The sequence below is a fragment of the Dermacentor albipictus genome, chromosome 8 (assembly GCF_038994185.2).
Source record: "Dermacentor albipictus isolate Rhodes 1998 colony chromosome 8, USDA_Dalb.pri_finalv2, whole genome shotgun sequence".
NCBI lineage: Eukaryota > Metazoa > Arthropoda > Arachnida > Ixodida > Ixodidae > Dermacentor > Dermacentor albipictus.
In genome coordinates, this window is record NC_091828.1 from 109,936,858 (window position 1) to 109,956,354 (window position 19,497).

Genomic DNA, 19,497 nt, shown 5'->3' on the forward strand with positions numbered 1-19,497 from the left:
AGCGCCAATCATGGCGCACGTGCAGACGTAGAAGTGTCATCGCTTTTTTATACTTTTATTGCGATAGCAATTATATGGCCACTCCAGGAAAATTTGTGCCGTCGGTGTTGCCGTCGCCGTGAGGTTGCGTATAATGTCCAACGGCGATAAAATCGTTGCCGCCCGTCGTATGCTGCATGTACGAGGGAAAGCATGTGAGAGAGTGATCCGGCGATCGCGTCTCAATCTCGCTGACTCAATGGATGAAAGCGGGGAGAAAGCTCGCCGCCTTCCGTCGCGCGCAAGGCTTCGAGAGCAAGAAAGGAAAGTGGGCCGCGTACCACTCCGAGAGGCCCGGGCGGTCGCGCGCGCCGGTCTGGGCCACCGTATCTCGAAAGCCATCTGCGACGGGTGCAGAGTCCACACCGCGCTATTTTTTTGCGACTTAGTTGGCGTTGATGCGAGCGGCTGCACGAAGGAAGGTCAATTCGCTCACTGCTGCGGCGCGTTCCCTGAGTGCAGCGTTTTGACAGCGAGTTTCCGCAGCCGTCCAGTCAGATGTGTCCATATTTCCTCGTGCGCGCGTGACACCGTGCTTACTAATTTAGTTAGTATGCTTATGTATACAAGTTTACACGACCGATAAAGCTAGTATCCTTACTTCGTATAACTAGCGGTCCAGTAATTTCCTATCGCAATCGGTGCTTCGCATTTCGGGTGAAACAGCGCCTTTTTTAATGTTTAGTTTGGAAACACCAAGTGACAATATTGAACCTTAACAGTTACTGAAAAGCTAGAGGCTGGCTAGTATTTTCTTCAAGGCATGTGTATTTTAATTCCTTCCTAGCGAACATGGCTGATACTATAGCTTGCTCCTGTAGAGCGTGCTCGTGCTGTTAGACAACGCTGTAGCGTAACAAAGCCCGCTTCACGTATCGTAACTTCGTACTTTTGAATGAAAATGCAGAGCTAGCTTCAGGAGACCTTTTACAAATATGTAGCAAAGCGCTTATTTTGTTTTTTCAAAGTTTTGTGATACATGCTTTATGTTCCTATCATGAAGCAAAGTGGTCAGGACCATACAACGTACAGCACAGACTGTTCTGCCACTTGCTGGAGCTTTCAGGCACTATTATGTTAGAATTTCATAGCAATGTTGACATAAAAAGATAAGACAGGAGTAAAAAATGGAAACTGTACTGAAGGATTTATTCCTAATGAATAACGTTGGCCCGTATTTCGTGCGTTGGGGATGGACAGCGCTGAAACCCTCGCAAGACTCTACCCAGCTTTCCCAGAACTATGGTGATTGCATATTGAATATTGTATGCAATTGGATATGTATACATATTGAATGCAAAAAGAAAAAAGAGAAACTTTACGCGTACTTTTGGAAATTACTTGCCTTAAAAACACATCCACTGAGCTTAAGTGTGTTTTGCGGCAAAGACATCTTGCCTGTTGGTTTGATTTTCACTTTCTGTGCACATCTCTTCTCCCACAGTGACTGCTACAACCCAGCCCGATGTTCATTGTTTTATTAATGGCAAAGCATTATATGCCTCATTACGTGAAAATGCGTCGTCGTCGTTATCGGCGTGATCGAGCGACTGTACCATAGTGACACACGACGCAAGCAGTAAAAAGACGACAAAAATACTCGGATTCACGTCAAATTTCCGAGGAAGGCTCCTGTAAACAAAGTAAATTAATGGCTTTGGAATGAATATTAGGCGAATTTCTGTCTGGGTGGGAATGGAGCCCGGCGCTCCGGCGTGTGAGACGAGCACACTTACCAGACAACACGGTGGCTCCATGGGCCTGGCTGACTAAAGGTGTGGCCTAGTACGTGCGTAAGTCGGCCCGTGACGGCGCAGACAATGGGGAGGTTGTTACACCAGGTCATGAGTGCGTCAAATGAGCACCTTCATGATGGTCCCAGGTCTAGAAACGGTATAATGCTTTCGCATTATACTACGCGTTATACAAGTAGGCAGTCTCAAGTGTCTCTGCCGAAGTTTTTGAATGTATCTCTGCCGAAAAATTTATGCTTGAGTCTCGCTTAAATATGCTCATCCTTTGGAAACGCAAATACATCTTAGTGGCGGTTGTTTGGATATGGAATTAGGAGCCCAGTCCAATTGTCAGATATTAGGCAAGACAAGCAACGTTATCGCTCATTAAGGCTTGACGAGTACCCAAAGCAAGCAAGGCTACTTGAATAGCATAGCCCAAAAATAGAACCGTCTGCTGTGCAAAGCTTAAAGTATCATGCTGCACGGTACAACATCTAACCCTTCTGCGCGATAAAATATGAAGGGGACAATAATGAAAGCATATCGCAACAAAATGCTAATAATTCCAATTAGTAGCTGCCATCACCCCTGACCTTAGAAGCCCCAGCAACACATGTTGCGTATAAGTTAATCTTAAGTTGTTTTGAAATGAACTTGTGAGATGTGAAGAGGAATGAGCACAGTCAATCGTAAACAAATACTTTTTGACATTGTCATTGCCACTGCAATGCAGTCCAATCCAATTGGATTAACAGTCCAATTCGTGAAGCCGAACTATCGAAACGAAATTAATTATATGTAACAGTCACTGCGCTACCGCCATTTTCTCGTAGAATCTTGCAGTGCTCGCATGTTGCCGGCGACTTCGATGATCCCTGTTCTTAACCGGCGGCGAGTCATTGTTCAACGGGCAGTAAAAAAAATTGAAAAGAAGTGAACCAATCGACCAAGATTGTGGGCTAAGCCCGATGGGCGTTAGGATTAGATCACGGTCTCGGCGGCCGCATTTTGGTGTTGGCTGCATGCGAAAATGTCTATGTTCCATGCATAGGGTGCATGTTAAAGAACCCCATGTTTTCCAATTTAATTCGCAGTCCTGCACTACGATGTACAGTCGCGATAAAAAAATTGGAAACCGAAGGTCAAGAGCACACACGTACGCGCGCGTGTTTGACGAATAAAACGTATTCAATCAATTCCAGGCTGCGGAGCTGAGCTTGAAGATACTTTAGTTTTTTTGCTGGTGCCGTCACCCCCAATCTAATGATCGCGACTGTAGCTAAATGTCGCGATCACTTCAAATACCACTTCAGCCAGCTACCAGGACCGTCGACGCAGGGGGAGAACGCAAGCAAAGCTTCGCTTCAAGTGTACCTAGCTAAAGCTCTCAGACGAGATGACAGCCACTTAAGAAGGCATCCGAGTGGAAATTGGACTTAGGTATTCCTACGTGGAAGAACGCGAAAGCTGTGCGAAGTCTTCCCGATGATGACTCGTTTTACGAAACCCAATGACATGTTTTTTTCACGTTGCCTAGTATGATTTCTCACATCACGTACCTAGGCCCCGTTCGCCTACTTGCGCAGACGTCCGAAGGAGACGGGCGCAGCTACTGGCTGAGTGGTCGAGGTCACGTGACAGCGAGGTCACGTGACGTACGTGAAAGTACGAAGGTTCGTCCATTCGAGCGCATGGCGGAACTCAGCGAAGTAATCCGCACCGACTAGAAGTGGGCTAGTGCCTCCAGCGCCTTCGCAGGGGGGGGGGGGGGGGGTCAGTATGCGATTGAGATTACGTAATTCCTGTCGGTTAAACTCAATCAGAGGCCGTGCGTACAAGTATTTCTCGAAATCGACTGGTGTGAAGGACTTATTTTAGCTTATATTATGTTTTAATGCGAACGGAATGTATGGTTCATGAAGCAAAAAATCCGGTGGTACAAAACGTCGTGTGGTCACAGAGACGCGCTCGTGCGACTGCTCACGCTTTCGTCGTCTTCTTCCACGGCTGGCTCCGATGCTGCTCATGATGCTGGCGTTCGCATACTGCGCCCCCCAGATGGGGGGGGGGGGGGGGCAGTAAACTTTAATAGTTTCGCGTCAGGTCCGAGAAAGATTGGCATCCGAGTTGAAATTACAGCTATATTTTTCAATAATCTCGACAAAAAGTTTGCAGGATTTGCACAAGCGTTCAGGATTGTGCGAGCTGGCATTGCATTCTAAAACTGGTACAGCGCAACATAGTAAGTCTCGTCTTTGACGTCGTTGTGTATATCAGCGCTACAATCCACCACTTTCCTTTCTATGTTGCGCGGTACCAGTTTTAGATTGCAGGATTTCCTTTTTTCCCATGCACATGTCAACACTATTAATACTATCAGACAAGGATCGATCTCGCGTACAATGAGAAGGAACTTGCGAGATACTCCGCTACAAACAAGGACCGTATTCACAAGAAAAGGAAGGAACTGGGAAAAAAAAAACGTAACGGTGGAACACCCCTCCCCCCCCCCCCCCCTAAAGGGGTGATTTGGCTATAAGTGAAGCTTTCTTTGATTATTGTAGCTGTCTGGGCTTGTTGGTATTGCATAGGGGTAAATTGTAGCGCAGGTATCCACAACGCAGCAACGACGAGATGAGACGCAAAGCGCTCGTCTGCTGCCTTGTCCTTGCAATCGTTGTGCATACCTGCGCTACAATTCCCCACTTTCATTGATGTTTGCCGAAATGTCGTTAGTTCACTCTCCTTCTTTGCTTCTATGTAAGTCAGTGCACCTTGCTCAATGCAGGCGTTGCTTCCTATTTCTTCGCTTAACTTCTTTCACCATGCTCGGCCGCTTTTCATACCGACCTGTTCACTTCTTGAAATCCCATTTTTCCGGACTCCCGTTCTGCGTGTACATTAAGGCATTTACAACGTCACATGTATCCATTCTGGGAGTTGGCCAAGAATGTTCACATGTCCTGTGCAAAAACGCCCAGTTGCAGACGTCCATTACCCCAAGTTGTCCATTTGGTAGCATGCCCAGTGGCGCGCACATAGGAACCCTAGTTGCACAATCGGTAATAACACTTCAGCCAGCTACCAGGACCCTCGACGCAGGGGGAGAACACAAAGAAAGCTTCGCTTCAAGTGTACCTAACTAAACCTCTCAGATGAGATGACAGTCACTTAAGAAGGCAGACAATAACATTAGCGATGACATATCCAGTCACTAGTGAGGAGCACTTGCGAATGTAATGTATTCTGGACTGCGCACCCGCATATTAAAACGCTTCTCACAATCTTGAGAGCAATATGACACCAATATGGTGGCAGCTCGGGTGAAATTGCACTTTGCGTCAAGCTGAGAGTGAAAAACTGTCCAGCCATTCGCGATTTATCGCCTAAACGAAAAGCGATTGTTGACTCGATGCGAATGGCCATACATCTGAAAGCTGAAGCCTTGTTCAGCTGGATATTTTCTTAGGTCAAGCCCACCTCTGCGCGCGAGCGTTTGCATCACCCACACACGCACAACATACACACACATACACACACTGAAGCCAAAATACACACCATATATATGGAACATTGAAATAGATTGATGTTATACAGCTACGCATATTGTTGCGTTTTATATTTTATTCCTCGTTAAAGACGATTTCGTTATTCAGTCTGCAATTTATATTTCTTTTCGTCAGAAAAGAAAGGTCACCTAGCTTCCACATCACTTGGTCCCTCTTCGCGCCCCACCTAAACAAACAAAATGAAAACACAATTTGCTGGTGGTTGTTGATGTCCACTGACATACGTGCTCTGTCTCGATTCTAGTCGTAGGTTTTCAGAGCACTGCTTTCTGTGTGACAATGAAGTTACGCAACGACTAAGTCAATATCAAGACGACCTTGGGTAAACGACATCTTCGGGATTGGAAAGCACAATCGTATCCTGCACATCCAAGGTCTCTGCTGAACCGACTTTGTGACGAAAGGTGCCCAGAATTTCAAATGTCATATAGAAACTTTTTTACAAGCCCGCAGAAGTGAGCTGCATTTATTACGCCGGCAAACAGTCTAGGAATGCCGCGATAGTGAGAACCATGTCGATTGCGTAAGGTACCGTGATTTAGAGTACAGAGCGTTCACCCTAGACAGGCGTGTCTGGGTTGCTTCAATATTGATGTTCATCAATAATGAACAAAGCGTAGAAGAAGTTCAGAGGAAACTGTTTTTGCAGCAACATAATACCACTGGTAATGGTGGTCAGAATTCATGTGTTGATGACTATTTAACGCTGAAATACAAATTTTGCCTATTAGCGTGCTATTTACCGGTATTACGACGCATGTCGTGAATAATAAATAATAAATTTTGCCAAAATATAAAGTATACTAAATTGCGAGAAATCCAGTGGATAGCAACAGTTGTTAAACATGAGCAAATAAAATGATGCCGAAATTCAAAACGCATTGCTAGGCATATTAGCAGTTTCACAATCTGCCTGCTTCGTAAAGCGCGCAAGTGTTAGTTGGAACAATGATGCGTCTGCTACACAATTGAAACCAATTTTCCTTATTTTTTGCTCAATTCGAAAATTTCAGCCAAATACGTGTATTTCGTGTATCGAATATTGCTAGTTTGACACAAGCTGCATTATCATTCTCCAAACAAGATGACTAAAGAATTTTAGGTTACCTTTCGATTATGACGCTTCATGTCTAGGGAGCAGCACAACAGAGGTTGTAGTATGGCGATGCTCATGACATGCCAACCACAGGACTCTATACAATGACTCCCACTTCGTAGCATGAAGTAGCGTGATGATGTGAAGGGCAATTATAATAGGTGCTCGTGCACTTTCTCAGATAGATTACGTCTTAGTAAGTGACTGTAGGTTAGTATTTCAGTGATTTAGATGTAATAATCCACGTGACACAAAGACTTCAGTATTATTACAACGCTATTCACAAACTACTCGTATTCCAGTGTACCCAGTTGCAAATGCATGCGAATATAAAAGCACTGCCTTCTCAAATTCGCACTGCCTAGCATAACAAAATCTTTTTGACATAGTACTCCGTGATATAAAGTAACCAATAAAAAAGAAAATAGAAAAATAAATTACCATTTGTGCGCTCTCTACGCGTAGAATGTTTGGTTCCTTTTTCGTACTGCTGTGAATGGAATATCCACCAGCCTTGTTTTGGTTGACCTAATAAAGAAGCAGCGACTATTGAATATTGACTCGATCTTTGATATCTCTGCGCGCAAATAACTCTGATACCATAAGCAGTGCTAATATTTCCACGGCTTGCCAAAAGAATAAATACGGGACCTTCTTCTAGGGAGGCAACGTTCGGACGTTTTAGTTTGCTGTTAGCCGCTTACCAATCTTATGTCTACGGGCATCACCCACGAACGCTTTAGGTGCAATATATACATTTTCCAGTTAATTTTGGTGCATAAAACGAGTGCAGGTAGAGAGCAAAAATTATATGGACATCCCATGAACCAATACAGCAGGGCTTGCATGATACAAATCGCAAGCTTCGATGACGAGTATTTCTTGTCGGACGAATATTTATGTTTGGTAAACGTTAGATGTAACAGAAAAGTTCATGAATATGGAAGCGAGGAGCATAGCTACTGTAATTATCATCATCTTGCAGAACAAAAACGCTGCCATAAATGTGTGTGGATCAGGAATCTAATGGATTGTTGGTCGAATTTGTCACAAAAATTACACATGGCATTCAAGCGGCAACAACAGTTGTGAACGCAGCGGTTGGTTGTTCAAAAGTTTTTCATACAGGTAAATTCCATCGGCTACATGCACACGTCACAACGTACAGGCCAGAGCTTGTACGTTGAAACACCAGTGACGATGGACATTCGATAGCGTACACAATATTAGCACCACACGTGCAACCGGATTAGACGAATCTCTTTCAACATTAAATTGGATATAACTGCAGCTTCAGACACAGTAGATGCCTTTTGCATCGAAAAATAACTTGTTCAGAACAGAGTGATAATGCAGTGAAAATGAAACGTGCGAAAGGAAACATTGTAAATTCGTCAATATGAATGGTCAATTTCGCATTTGCTAGGGTTACGCTGCCCCAGGGCAAGGCGTCTCATAAAACTTGTCATTCTGACGCGAAGTAGAGATAAAACACCGTAGCCAGACACTTCTGAAAATCTGAGTTTGTTTGTCTACGTACTTGCTGGGGTGCGAGCCTGTGAACGTACAGGTTTGTTTTGGCTCATCAATCACGGCTTCGAAGGGGCTGCAAACTTCGCCTAAAAAAACAGGGGATAGGGTTTTAATATCCGCTTTTCGACAAACCTTTCGTAAACACGATTCTTTCTTTTCACATCCTCGCGCATAATGTTTAACTTCTCGTATAACTTACCCCACATACTCTTCACCGCATGCCAGACTCATCAAGGAGGGCAACGCATGAGTCTGCTTTTAGGAATAGACTTACCATGGCTGGTAAAGGTCAGTTTTCCCTGCTATGCTCGTGCCTCTGGAGCGCTGGAACAGCAGTAGTCGCGTACGACCAACTAGCAGAAACCGAAAGTTTCGCCATGTTAATTTTGTTCCTTTTACAACTAACTTCTAGCTTTACCTTTATCAAACATATAGTTGCTCAAGCCCCACGACGCTTCAACATTTAAAAATAGTTTCCAATACGTTGCGTTGCACTTGCCCAAAAACGCAGACCCATAGCTAACGTTTAATATCGTTTCACGTCCCGTCCCTGCTACTTATATTAAAGTGGGCAGTTGTCGCCACAAGTGGAAGATCGCTGCAGGCCGAGCTATCTTTCTGTTTGAAGCAGGAAATTAATTTTAAAGAAAATGCGGCAGTGACAGTTTTCTCCTGCATAATTTCATGCCTCTCCAGATATGCAAACATTATAGGAGCTGCAAACTGTCACTGCTGTACAGGATTGCTTTGGACAAAAAAATAAGAAACAGTAACAAGGGGCCCTATAACGTAAAACTATTCCAATATGTTTCTATTCCAATCTCCTGACGTCAAATTTGCGTAACCACCAACGCAAGCACCGGGCGGTCACCCGCAGGGTTGTCTGAACAGGCCAATCAAACGATATCCTCGTTTATAGGAGGTCACTTTTGTTTGCTTGAAAAACGAATAACATTACCTGCACTGAGCGGCTTGTCGTATCTAATTGGCTGACAAAAAGCGAGGAGAACGCTCAAGTGGAGAGGGATTCGATGGGGCTGAGCCACTGTACTGAAAGTAGATAACCGGATGAAGAGGGTGGTGCCGGCGTTTACGATTGGTTGGCTTTGCCTAACTTAGCTTGCTGTGGCTGGTGGAAAATCGCGACGGCGTGCAACGGAAGCTCAAGAATGACGCTAAAACGGACCCTCAGCAAAGAATAGTTGGCAGAATGAGGGGGTAAATGTGCCGAAAGTGCTAGAAAACGTTCCATGGCCACGTAAGAAGTTTTAATATACGCAAATACACCCATGCTCTCCGGCAGGTGTGAGTAGCCAGCGTCTGAGCAATCGGCGGCAGCCATCTTTTATTCCCTTCGGAACGGGGCAGCCTGCGGCTATACCGAAGAAAATTTAGTTTTGTTCGGTATATTAATGCATCTTTGTCGCGCACACGTCACTTTGACGCGGTGAGTTCTTACGGTTTTGTGACATCGCGCGACAGGCAGGTGAAGTGGGTGCAGCCCGAAAACTTTTTACCAATACCCGAGGGCTAATGGCGAAAAAGGGGTCGAATCAGAAATAAGTCTTTCTTTTTTCTGTCAAATCATGCATAATCAGTGTGTACACGTTATATCAGATGGGGAGCTATCGCGGTTTTCGTGACGTCGCGTGACAGAGAGGTGAAGTGGGAGTGGCTGAAAAAAGTTTTTGACCAATCGTGGAGGGCTGATAGCAGAATTGGAATAGAAAAGTTTGGAAAGGTTTTACGTTACAGCGCCCAAGAACTGAGTACCGTTTGCTCGCACTCACAGCGCAGTTGTAGTAAACATCACTTTTAATGTCCGTTGATTCCCGTGGCACACAGTTTTCAGAAATTAGCAGCTCTGCTTTATATCATGCGTAACGGCGTTTTTCTAGGTTAGCTACTCTCGAATGCCAACAAGTTTCCAACTTGGGAATGTTAAAATAGTACGATTTAAGCGTGCTATGAGCCTTTGGCCAACCTCGAACAGCCGTAAATATATTAAAGAGCAATCGTAAATTAGTTAAGCGGAAGCCTAGAAGACGGGGGAACGCTCATGAAAGACAATATTGTCATCGCCCGGACTGTAACATGAAAGCCACGCTTCACAGATAAAAAATTCGCCCTAGTCCGTGATTCAGTGCCATGACTAACGCCTTACCGGCACGGTAGCTCTACCATTCGAGCTAACCAGGAAACTAGCATATCGCAGATAGAGACTAGGAGGACCATTTTTTTGTTTTTATTGAGATTGTCATTCTTTGGTTACGTATTTTTTCTACATAATTACGTCACTCAGTTACGTCTGTCTGTTTTTGTCGCACCAAAAGTCGGTCAAAGCTTTGTTGACATTTGTGCGTTGCAGTAACCTAGTAGGATGATCCTATGGCTATCCCTATCCCCTAATAATGATGCCATCCTTTTCTCCCCTATTTATTTTTGCCCAGCTCTTCTTTCTATCTTTACTTCCGCTTTCCCTTTCCCTAGTGCAGGGTAGCAAACTGGAGGCTTTAACTCTGGTTAACCACCCTGCCTTTCTCTGATTCACATCTCTCTCGTTTTGTTCATTTGTCCGCGCTTAATCTTTTTCACGTCAACCTATGTCACTGCATAGTCCATGCTCTAATTGGGGAAGCATCGGGCGGCTATTCTTACGGAATGGTGTTTGAAACCAACCGTCTAACCAACTTGGGTCTCTTGGTATGGGACACTGGTTGTGTGCGGCTCTTCAGTAAACCTCTTTGACGTCAACTTGGGTCGCTGGGTACTTGCCATTGAGCATGGGCTGCTCTTTTAGACTCATTGTCGATAACTTGGGTCACATGCTATGGGCCTCTGGGCATGTGAGGCTCTTCAATGAACCTATCTATCTATCTATCTATCTATCTATCTATCTATCTATCTATCTATCTATCTATCTATCTATCTATCTATCTATCTATCTATCTATCTATCTATCTATCTATCTATCTATCTATCTATCTATCTATCTATCTATCTATCTATCTATCTATCTATCTATCTATCTATCTATCTATCTATCTATCTATCTATCTATCTATCTATCTATCTATCTATCTATCTATCTATCTATCTATCTATCTATCTATCTATCTATCTATCTATCTATCTATCTATCTATCTATCTCTTTCCTTTCTCTCTCTTCTCCTTATTCCTTTCCCCGGCGTAGGGTAGGCAACCAGACTCTTGACTGGTTAACATCCCTGCCTTCCTTATATCCCCTCTCTCTCTTTCTTCCCCAAGGCGCTAAACCATCCGCCCTAAAGGGTTTCAGAAATATAGCGCAGCTTCCTCTTCGCACTCACTCTCGAGCTCTCGCCCTGGTATTTTGCGTGGGAGCTCGTTCCCTTTCCCTGGATGCATTTTTATCGCAAGTACGCCTACTGACAGTCAACCACCGACGGCCGCCAACCATGGAAACGGGTGAAAGAGCCATAGCAAGCTATTCCAAGTAAAAGAAATCAAAATATATCTCTCACTCTCTCTCTCTCTCTCTCACACACACACACAAACACACACACACACACACACACACACACACACACACACACACACACACACGCATTGGTCTTTTTTCCTGAACAATCGCATTGAATTCGACTTGGATACTTCGCTGTGGGAACATTTCTATCTTTAACTCAAAGGACGCGTCTGCTCCAAGTCGCTTTTCATACAGGCGACGAACATTCGTTTGTTCGTCGGAAACGGCTGTTACGGAATAACCATCACCAAAGAAAAAGTAAGAAACAGTTTTAAGCAAGTGCCTTGTGCTGTCGTTGTTATATTCGTCATTGTCCCTTTACCGCTAATCAGTGTACCAGCAAAACACTCGTCGGAAGCTTACGGGAGAAGCAGCGATGCAAGCGGTGTCTGTTCTCCAGCATTCTTCTACGTGCAGCCACAAACGCTGCAAGGAGATGCCAATTCCGCATCGAGCATATTGGGCAGGACAAATATGGTAGTGTAACTTCCAGTTAATAAAACCGAATGCGCCTCTCGTTTAAGCAGCCAGTGTACTTGTGGTCTCGATGTAAGTAAGTAATGTAGGTAAGTAGGTAAGATGTAGGTAAGTAGGTAAGCAATCTCGGGTTGGCTGCATCTCATTAAGCGACCGTAGGGGGCTCTAATATTGAAGTTATTCGTTCAAGAAACACGCCACTATACCTGCACTGCTTGACGTGCTTTTCTCTTATTTCAGTATAATGTCATTGTCGTGGTGCAGCACACGAGTGAATAAATATTACGATTGAATGACGCTTCAGCTTTCCGGACGTACAGCTGAGAAAAGCATCAGATGCACTCATCATAAATGTAATTAAGTCTTTCTTTACAAAATAGATGTCCCACAATCTTTACGAATGAGGTTGTGTACAAGTACGAATACATTCGGCATCTGAATCGAGTCGTACTGAGTTTGAAATGGAAGTTTCATTAACGGAAGGCCTTAACGGCATTAACGGAAGTGATGTTTCTTGGCTCTGCTGAAATCCCTACAATATCTACCATAACTTCGGCAATTACAAGAGGTGCGGCTTGCTTGTTCTTGTTACATGTTGTGACCGCTGCATACAGAACAGGAAACAAGGGCCTTAATCTAAGCTCACATCTCTATCGATACCGTGGTATTGTTTAGGCGATGAAATAAGTGTCAGTGCAACGCGCGTCGGATTTTTCATCCGCTTCATTGGAAGTACTGGCAGGTCTTCGATAGCCCTGGCTTAGTGGGAATGTGGCTCTCTCATCAATTTGTTCGTTTTCTTGTGCCAAAACTGCCAAAATAAAAGGAATGAAAAGAAATGGTACCTCTCTACGTACCTTCAATTTATGCAGCCCATCCTGCATCCGCACCTGTATGACTCAGTAAGTATGACTTGAAAGAACTGGGCATAACTATGCTGAACATAAGCGGCTCACGTGTAATTAAAACAGAAGTGCTGCTTAATCGCATTAACGCTCAGACCGGCTTAATTAGGGTGGCTGTACAAACTAGCAAAACTGAATGGAAATGAGGAAATCGGCTTAGCGCCTGTTGCTCCCAACCTCTAGCTGTCTTTTGCGACGAAAAGTCACCGCCAGTGCGTGGACACGAACTTCTCTCTCTTCAACGATGCATACTCGTGCCCGTACTCACATGTACTACGTGTATAGGCTTAGGCAGAAACGTGCACATGCTCATTCACCGCACGCGATAAGCTACGGTGGGTTGTTACATAAATGCGTTTTCGAGCAGTGCACTTTTAGAAAGCGAAGTTTCAAACTCGTCTGCTTAAGTGTTAGCCTCACCTTGACGACACAAGTTACATTAGAAAAGGAAAGCCGTTTATATTCAGCCAGCAACGCTCGCAGCAAGTCAGCTTTTGCAAAGTACGACGGCAGGCAAATGGGACCTTTCCATAGCACGCTAACTGTCGCAAGCCATTATGACGCACGCTACTCAGACTGTCGTCGCGGAGGATGACGAGCAATTTAGCTTAAACTGGCACGGTTACATCAGCTTTGCATTCATGTGCGAGGCACGTTCTAAAAAAATTACTGGACTTGCCCCTTCCCGACGCCTAATCGTGAACCAAGAAACTAGTACTTTGGGCGGCAAGTTGATTATATTGCTAGTATTAATGACACGATGGGTTATGCTAATAATATTATCAACCTGCCTTCCAAAATTTTAGTTTAATAGAAATAACAAATAATAATAGTAATAGAACTCTTGTTAGTACGTTATATTCATGTGTTATACATATCTATATAGCCCTCGGTGTCCTGCGCTGTGTATGTATATTCCACGTTCCGTATATATGTCATTGTACCAAATGATCGGGGTACACACGCAAACATAGTACCCAAACGACTACCTTAATAACAAACGAACCGGAGCCCCAAACAAACAAAGTAAGGGAACGAAATTGTCATCTCCTACTTCGACTGCCTGCTCATAGGTAGTTGCCGACCTTGTGTCATTGTCTTGTACATACTGGGACGTACCGTGAACACAGGGCTGTTTTTTTTTCATTCTGTCTGCTCAATGAGTCCTTCACGCCATTCACAGCACGTGAGTACTGTACAAACGCGTGAGGTACTTTCCACTCACGTTCCCAGCACTAAGGCGGCTCAAAGTACTGCGTTCGTTTCACCTTTCCTTTAAGCGCTAATCCCAAAGACTAAAAAAAAAAAATAACACTGCTCAGCTTTGGCTGCAATACGACAGCAGATGCAGTACAGGCGGCTGCCGTCAAGTTCCGCTCAGTCAACCAGGTCGTGAAGCGAAGCCGGTGGGATCCGCTTTCTGTTGTCAACAACTTGAGCGCTCTCTCTCCTCAAGCCCACGGCCATTCCTGCTGAGGGGATGCACGTGCCAAGTCCCTCTTCTCGAACATGACCGTTGCAATAAACTTGGCTTGACTTGACTTGTAGGGTTTGGCGTGCACGTGTAACGAAAGCGCGACAGAAAGAAGACGCAGACAGAAAGTGGCTGTCCGCAAGTTCCTTCCTATCGGGAGCTCCTGACGCTTGCGCGTAGCGCCAAGTTCTATACAAGGAAAATAAAATCGTCTGGAACGAAATGAAACCGAAAGGAAAGTAAGCTCGCCAAGCTTTCCATTTCAGTAGCGTGCCGCTAGTTACTGCGCCTGATTCTGTGCGCTGCGTGCTGGAAACGCTAACGGCTTAGCAGAGCTGAGAGGGACAGGGTGTGTACGAATCGGTGCCAGGTCGCATAAAGGGTTGAACAGAAAACGACGTGTCCATTAGGCAAGGAATTTGAAGCCGAGGAAAAGTAAATTTGTTTGGCAGTGGCGAATGATTAGCCGGAACCATAAGAAGGAATTTCCAAGTGTAGCAAGGCATTGGTTAACGCAGAGTTGCGATGAGGGGATACTAGTGAGGGGGGGGGGGACGTGAAGGGTGCCTAAGCGGTTAATGTCGTGTGGGGGTATATAAAGCGTAAAATGATAATGACAATGACGATGACACCCGCAACTTGCGTTTGCGCCTCTCCAAGTATTCGTGTCACTTCATGGTTTCCCGACACGTCACGTTAAGCGTAAGCCTTAACATGGTTCTAACGCATCCCGTCGGCATTCCGTTGTGCCCCGAGGCCCCGCAAGAGACGTCAGAGTGAGGAAGCGGCACGCGAATCTAATGCGGTCAGGGCACAGTGACAACGAAGGTAATTACACGTGCGGCAGGTTCAATGCGCGTCAGACAAAGAAAGACGCTTCGCGTGGAAGAAAGAGACGCTGGTTAACGTCTGAGGTTTCCTTTCGTGTGAGAAAGACATAGAGAGAAAGAATTTCCTGGCAGTTCGACATTTGCAAATGCGGAAATGTGCCAAATTGGGGACACCGCGAGATGCCGCAAAGAGTGAAAGCGCACGGAATGGGAGGAAGAAGGAACACATTCCTCCATGGAAGTCGGTACGTCACTCAGATTACGCTCGGCTAATTCGGCGAATGGGGTGGAAATCGAATCAGGCCAGCTAATCCGAAACCTTCCCCAAATGGTTGAAGGAGAACGGCTCACGACCTGGCTGTAGCTCGCTTTCGATCCTGAACTGGCAAAATAAAAGTGCGAATAGAGTAAATGGAGGGAGTCACACCCGGAAGTCTGGACTGCCCGACGAAGCAAGATCCTTTCGACCCAGTTAGGAGGCTTGTTTTAGTAGTGTTTTCCACAGGGCCACGTGTGCTAAAATTGGAACGAAGTGGAAGTACAGTCAACCTCTAAAGTTTACGGACCACAATATCTATGAAAACATTCTATTTCCCAGCAGCCTGTAACAGTAGTCAGTAAGACCGAACATCACAATGTTGTTCGCACAAACTGGTAGAAGCTGTAAATGCGAATACAACGCTTCCTCTTGAGGCTGCGCAGATGTTCAGCTTTTTCTCAGATTTCGTGCTCCGTAAAATTTTGTGGCTGAGTGCACTTCTGAAAGACCGTTCAATCAGCGCATGCCGGAATACGCTTACATTTATTTATTTATTTACTTATTTATTTATTTATTGGGTGGATGCTTCGCCAATCAGGCATTACAGCAAGGAGGGTACAACTCATATAAACAAACACTCAAAATTACATTCATAAAGCATGGAAGAAATCATGATTTGAACAAATACAGACAGTGTCAGGTGGTAGAGTATTCCAGGCTCCTATAGTACGAACAAAAAAAAAGTAGCGGAAAGCGTCGCTTTCAAAAGGGATCTCACGTATTTTTAATCACATACTGAGGTGAAGGAGATGACGCAGCCGAAAAAGACTATAGCTGTATAGGCAAAAAAATAGAAGCGGTTGGGTGCCGTGCGCTGTTCTTAACTGTCCGATTCGCCAAGCCGAACTATAGAAACGGCGTTAGTTAAAAATAGCTTCTATTTTTAACTAATGCTCACATCTAGATCGCCTACATCTAATCACGGCCTCGGCGGCCGCATTTAGTTTTGGGCGCACGGTGCAAATGAATGTGTCCAGTGCATTGTGTGCATCTTAAGGAACCTCAGGTGAAAGAACCGTAGGCAACATGACATGCTAACGGCGCAACAACGCCTAGGTCATGCTTAAAATTGCTATCGCAATAAAATACGCTTGTTATCTGTTATTTGAGTGGAAATGTCCTTTTAAATGAGGCAAAACATCATTAATATAGGTGCAGTGGTTGCCCAGAAAAACAACTTCTCCTTTCCCGATTATTTAAATCGACAGTTTGTTCAAGAGCTTCATTTACGCACCACTGAGATTGCACACACTGACGAAATGCAGGCAAGTGCGCATATTTCCTATCGTGTCGCACTCACACTGAACAGCCACATCAACTCGCGGATATGAGCGGGCAGTCGGTGTTTTATTATTTTTTTTTGCCTGAGATCACGTCGTTCGTATAGCTGGACTTCCTTGCTTCTTTTATGAATGCTCCGACTAGCATCGGGCTCATCTTCAGAGTAGCCATTTCATCAAGAGACATTTCGGGCATCGCTTCCGTATACGTTTTCTTCAAAGAATTTTGGGCTTTGTATATAGCCGAAAGTGTCTCCGATTGAGGGCCCCTGTGTGTGTAAATGGAGTAAGTCCCTCGCAGGGTGTTGCTCTGATAAAAGAAGCAACCCCTCCCCCCCTCCCCCTCGGATACTCTTCGTCCTAAAGTAGCGTTTGTAATGTCTTGGCGGCGAGTGCTTTGGTAAAGCTAGTTACTTCGCGCAGGCCAGGATTACGGTGGCTTGCTGATAACTGCAGAAACTTTGTCTTCACATTCGCCGGCTTGTCTCTCCAATGTAAGTTGTCGACGAGTGTCAGACGTTTTGCCATCCCGCAGGGAAGTAACTCAACGTGTACCACGTTAAAAAAAATTCTGGATGTCTAGAGAGAAAAAGAAAGATTAACACGACTTAGCGATATTACCAAATTCTATCAAAATCGGAGACGAATATTAACACCGCCTCACACTAAACTGAACAGAGCTGAGTCCGTTACTTGGAGGCGATTGCAAACAGAAACTTATACGAGTCCGGTGCAACTAAAAACTTTTTTTAGCGTAATATATGCGATAGCGATATATTCAAGCTATGCAAGTCTGCTAGAGACACCCTTCAATACATGTTGTGGGGATGTTAAGTATATCAAGATAAAATGGCATTCTCCCCGGAAAATCTGCGGGCGCTTTGGTCGGCCACGCTGCTCAGCTGAGAACTTCAAGACAAACTTTGGGCCATCCAGCAAACCATGGAGGCCGCGTGGCAGCAGCAGCTTCCAGTGGCCATCTAGGCGGCCCGAGGCCCGGGCCTTCCAATCACCGGATTCCTAATAAAGTTATCTCACCCGCTCGCTCACTCGGTGTATTATTTCCATCCCTACGGGCTGGGAGAGTGAGCCGAAAGTTTGCTCCTCTCCATCACTTTGGTTGGCCTCTGGAGCACCTCTTTTCAAGTTCATATCGATACTTCCCAGTCCTCGAATACCACACCAAGCACCGGCACGGCGTCCACCCGGTGTGCACCCTGCTGGGAAGCTGCTCTGGGTACTTACCAAATCGGAGCGTTGCTTTTTGTTGTGTGCAGTAAGGCTCCGGACAGTTGAGATTCCCTTAAAGAAATCTCTAAATAAATACAAAACCTCGACGAATTTGCCAAGAATAGCGACATATCGTCTGCATGCGCCGTGAATTTGACCGCATCAAAGCCAGGCTTTCGGAAACCCCTTATCCGCTTGTAGTTTGCGGCGTGCCAGATGAGTAGGTGGAGAAACCAGACGAACAACACCGGTGCAACTGGAAATCCCTGTCTGACGTCAGCCCCGCTCGACACAAAAGCCTGCTGTTGCTATGTTGTTGGTAAGTAGATGACTTGAAAGATATGGATGTAGTAATTCGATGTTTTTCTCTAACAGTTCACGCTTTATCTTTGTCGAGCGGCTAGGAAGGCGGTATATTCCTATGAAACCAATGAACCAATTATCTGTACTGGCTGCTGAATGCATATCTTGCAGAAACACCAGATTCACCCTCAGTAGACGTAGGTTCCTGCATTAGCATTCGAAATACTGCTAAAGGCACCAATAGAGCCGACAACAGTGACAAAGTATTTCCCCCGTACTTCCAATCTTTTAAAGTGTAATCTCTGCATATATAAAATACATGCTTGTGTTAACAAAGAGCCGCTCAGAAGTTTCTCGCTAAAGGTTACCAGTAGAAAGTTGCACTATGTCGAGATAGAGAACGTTTCGTAGCAACACATCGTCGGAGAGAACACACATTCAAGAGAAAGGCGAAAACAGATAACGAAGAGTTGTGGGGAGTATTCTGTTTAAGAACAACACAATATCGAAAGTCTCTACTATGCCTTTGGAACAAAATTACTTGTGCAACGAAGGATTCCACGTCTTGCGGCAAAATTCCACAAATTCCATGCGTATTGTGAAAGCCTCAATAGCGCGGTACTACAACGTATTAGCCCGTACAACGAAGGAATTCAGGCGTCCCCCACGGCTAATTTGTTACTTTACCGCAAATGCGCTATAGCTGTGCCCCGTATGCCCACCGCAGCACTCATCTGAGCTGCGGTCGGGGCTAAAGAACACGCGACGCGTTTGACAGTCCTTGCCGATGACATCGAGTATTTTACTCCAGATGCCAGCTGCAGGAACCACTCAAGTCGTGTGCCACTTGTCCCAACGCCGCAAAAGGGTGTGATGGCTAACCAATAGGGTGACGTTGGCGATGATGTGACTCGTTCGGAATTGACGACCGACGATGCTGTCGAAGCCAGCAGGGACAGCAAAGAGGCGAACTACGAGGAAGTCAACCGCTATGCGTAGCCCGAAGACCAACAAAACAATTGTAACGGCAATGGGGGAAACAGAGGCATTCCATGCATGCTCCGAAGCCATATATACCTTGCGTCGCTCTCGGCCACTCGCCATCTAAGCTCGCCGAGCAAGCGATGACAGTGATGAAATATTTATTGGCGTTATTGACGAACTGGCTGGTCACGTGCGCCCATCACTTCACGATGTAGT

General features: G+C 45.2%; 1 protein-coding gene across 14 annotated transcripts in view; it reads right to left on the reverse strand.

Annotated features, from left to right (window-relative positions):
• LOC135917129 (uncharacterized) overlaps positions 1 to 19,497 on the reverse strand; it is a 677,883-nt gene that overhangs the window by 347,308 nt on the left and 311,078 nt on the right. For 8 of the 14 annotated variants that reach the window (XR_011508061.1, XR_011508058.1, XR_011508059.1 and 5 more), the window contains 3 exons: positions 7,981 to 8,059; positions 6,882 to 6,968; positions 5,385 to 5,510 (listed from right to left, as the gene is read on the reverse strand). The exons of the other annotated variants lie outside the window; for them this stretch is intronic. Coding sequence is in view for 1 of the 8 variants with exons in the window: in XM_070524062.1 (XP_070380163.1) it covers positions 6,896 to 6,968; positions 7,981 to 8,059 (152 nt within the window). In the remaining 7 variants the exon portion in view is untranslated. Of the gene's footprint in view, positions 1 to 5,384; positions 5,511 to 6,881; positions 6,969 to 7,980; positions 8,060 to 19,497 lie in introns of those variants that run through there. 14 annotated transcript variants of the gene reach the window in all.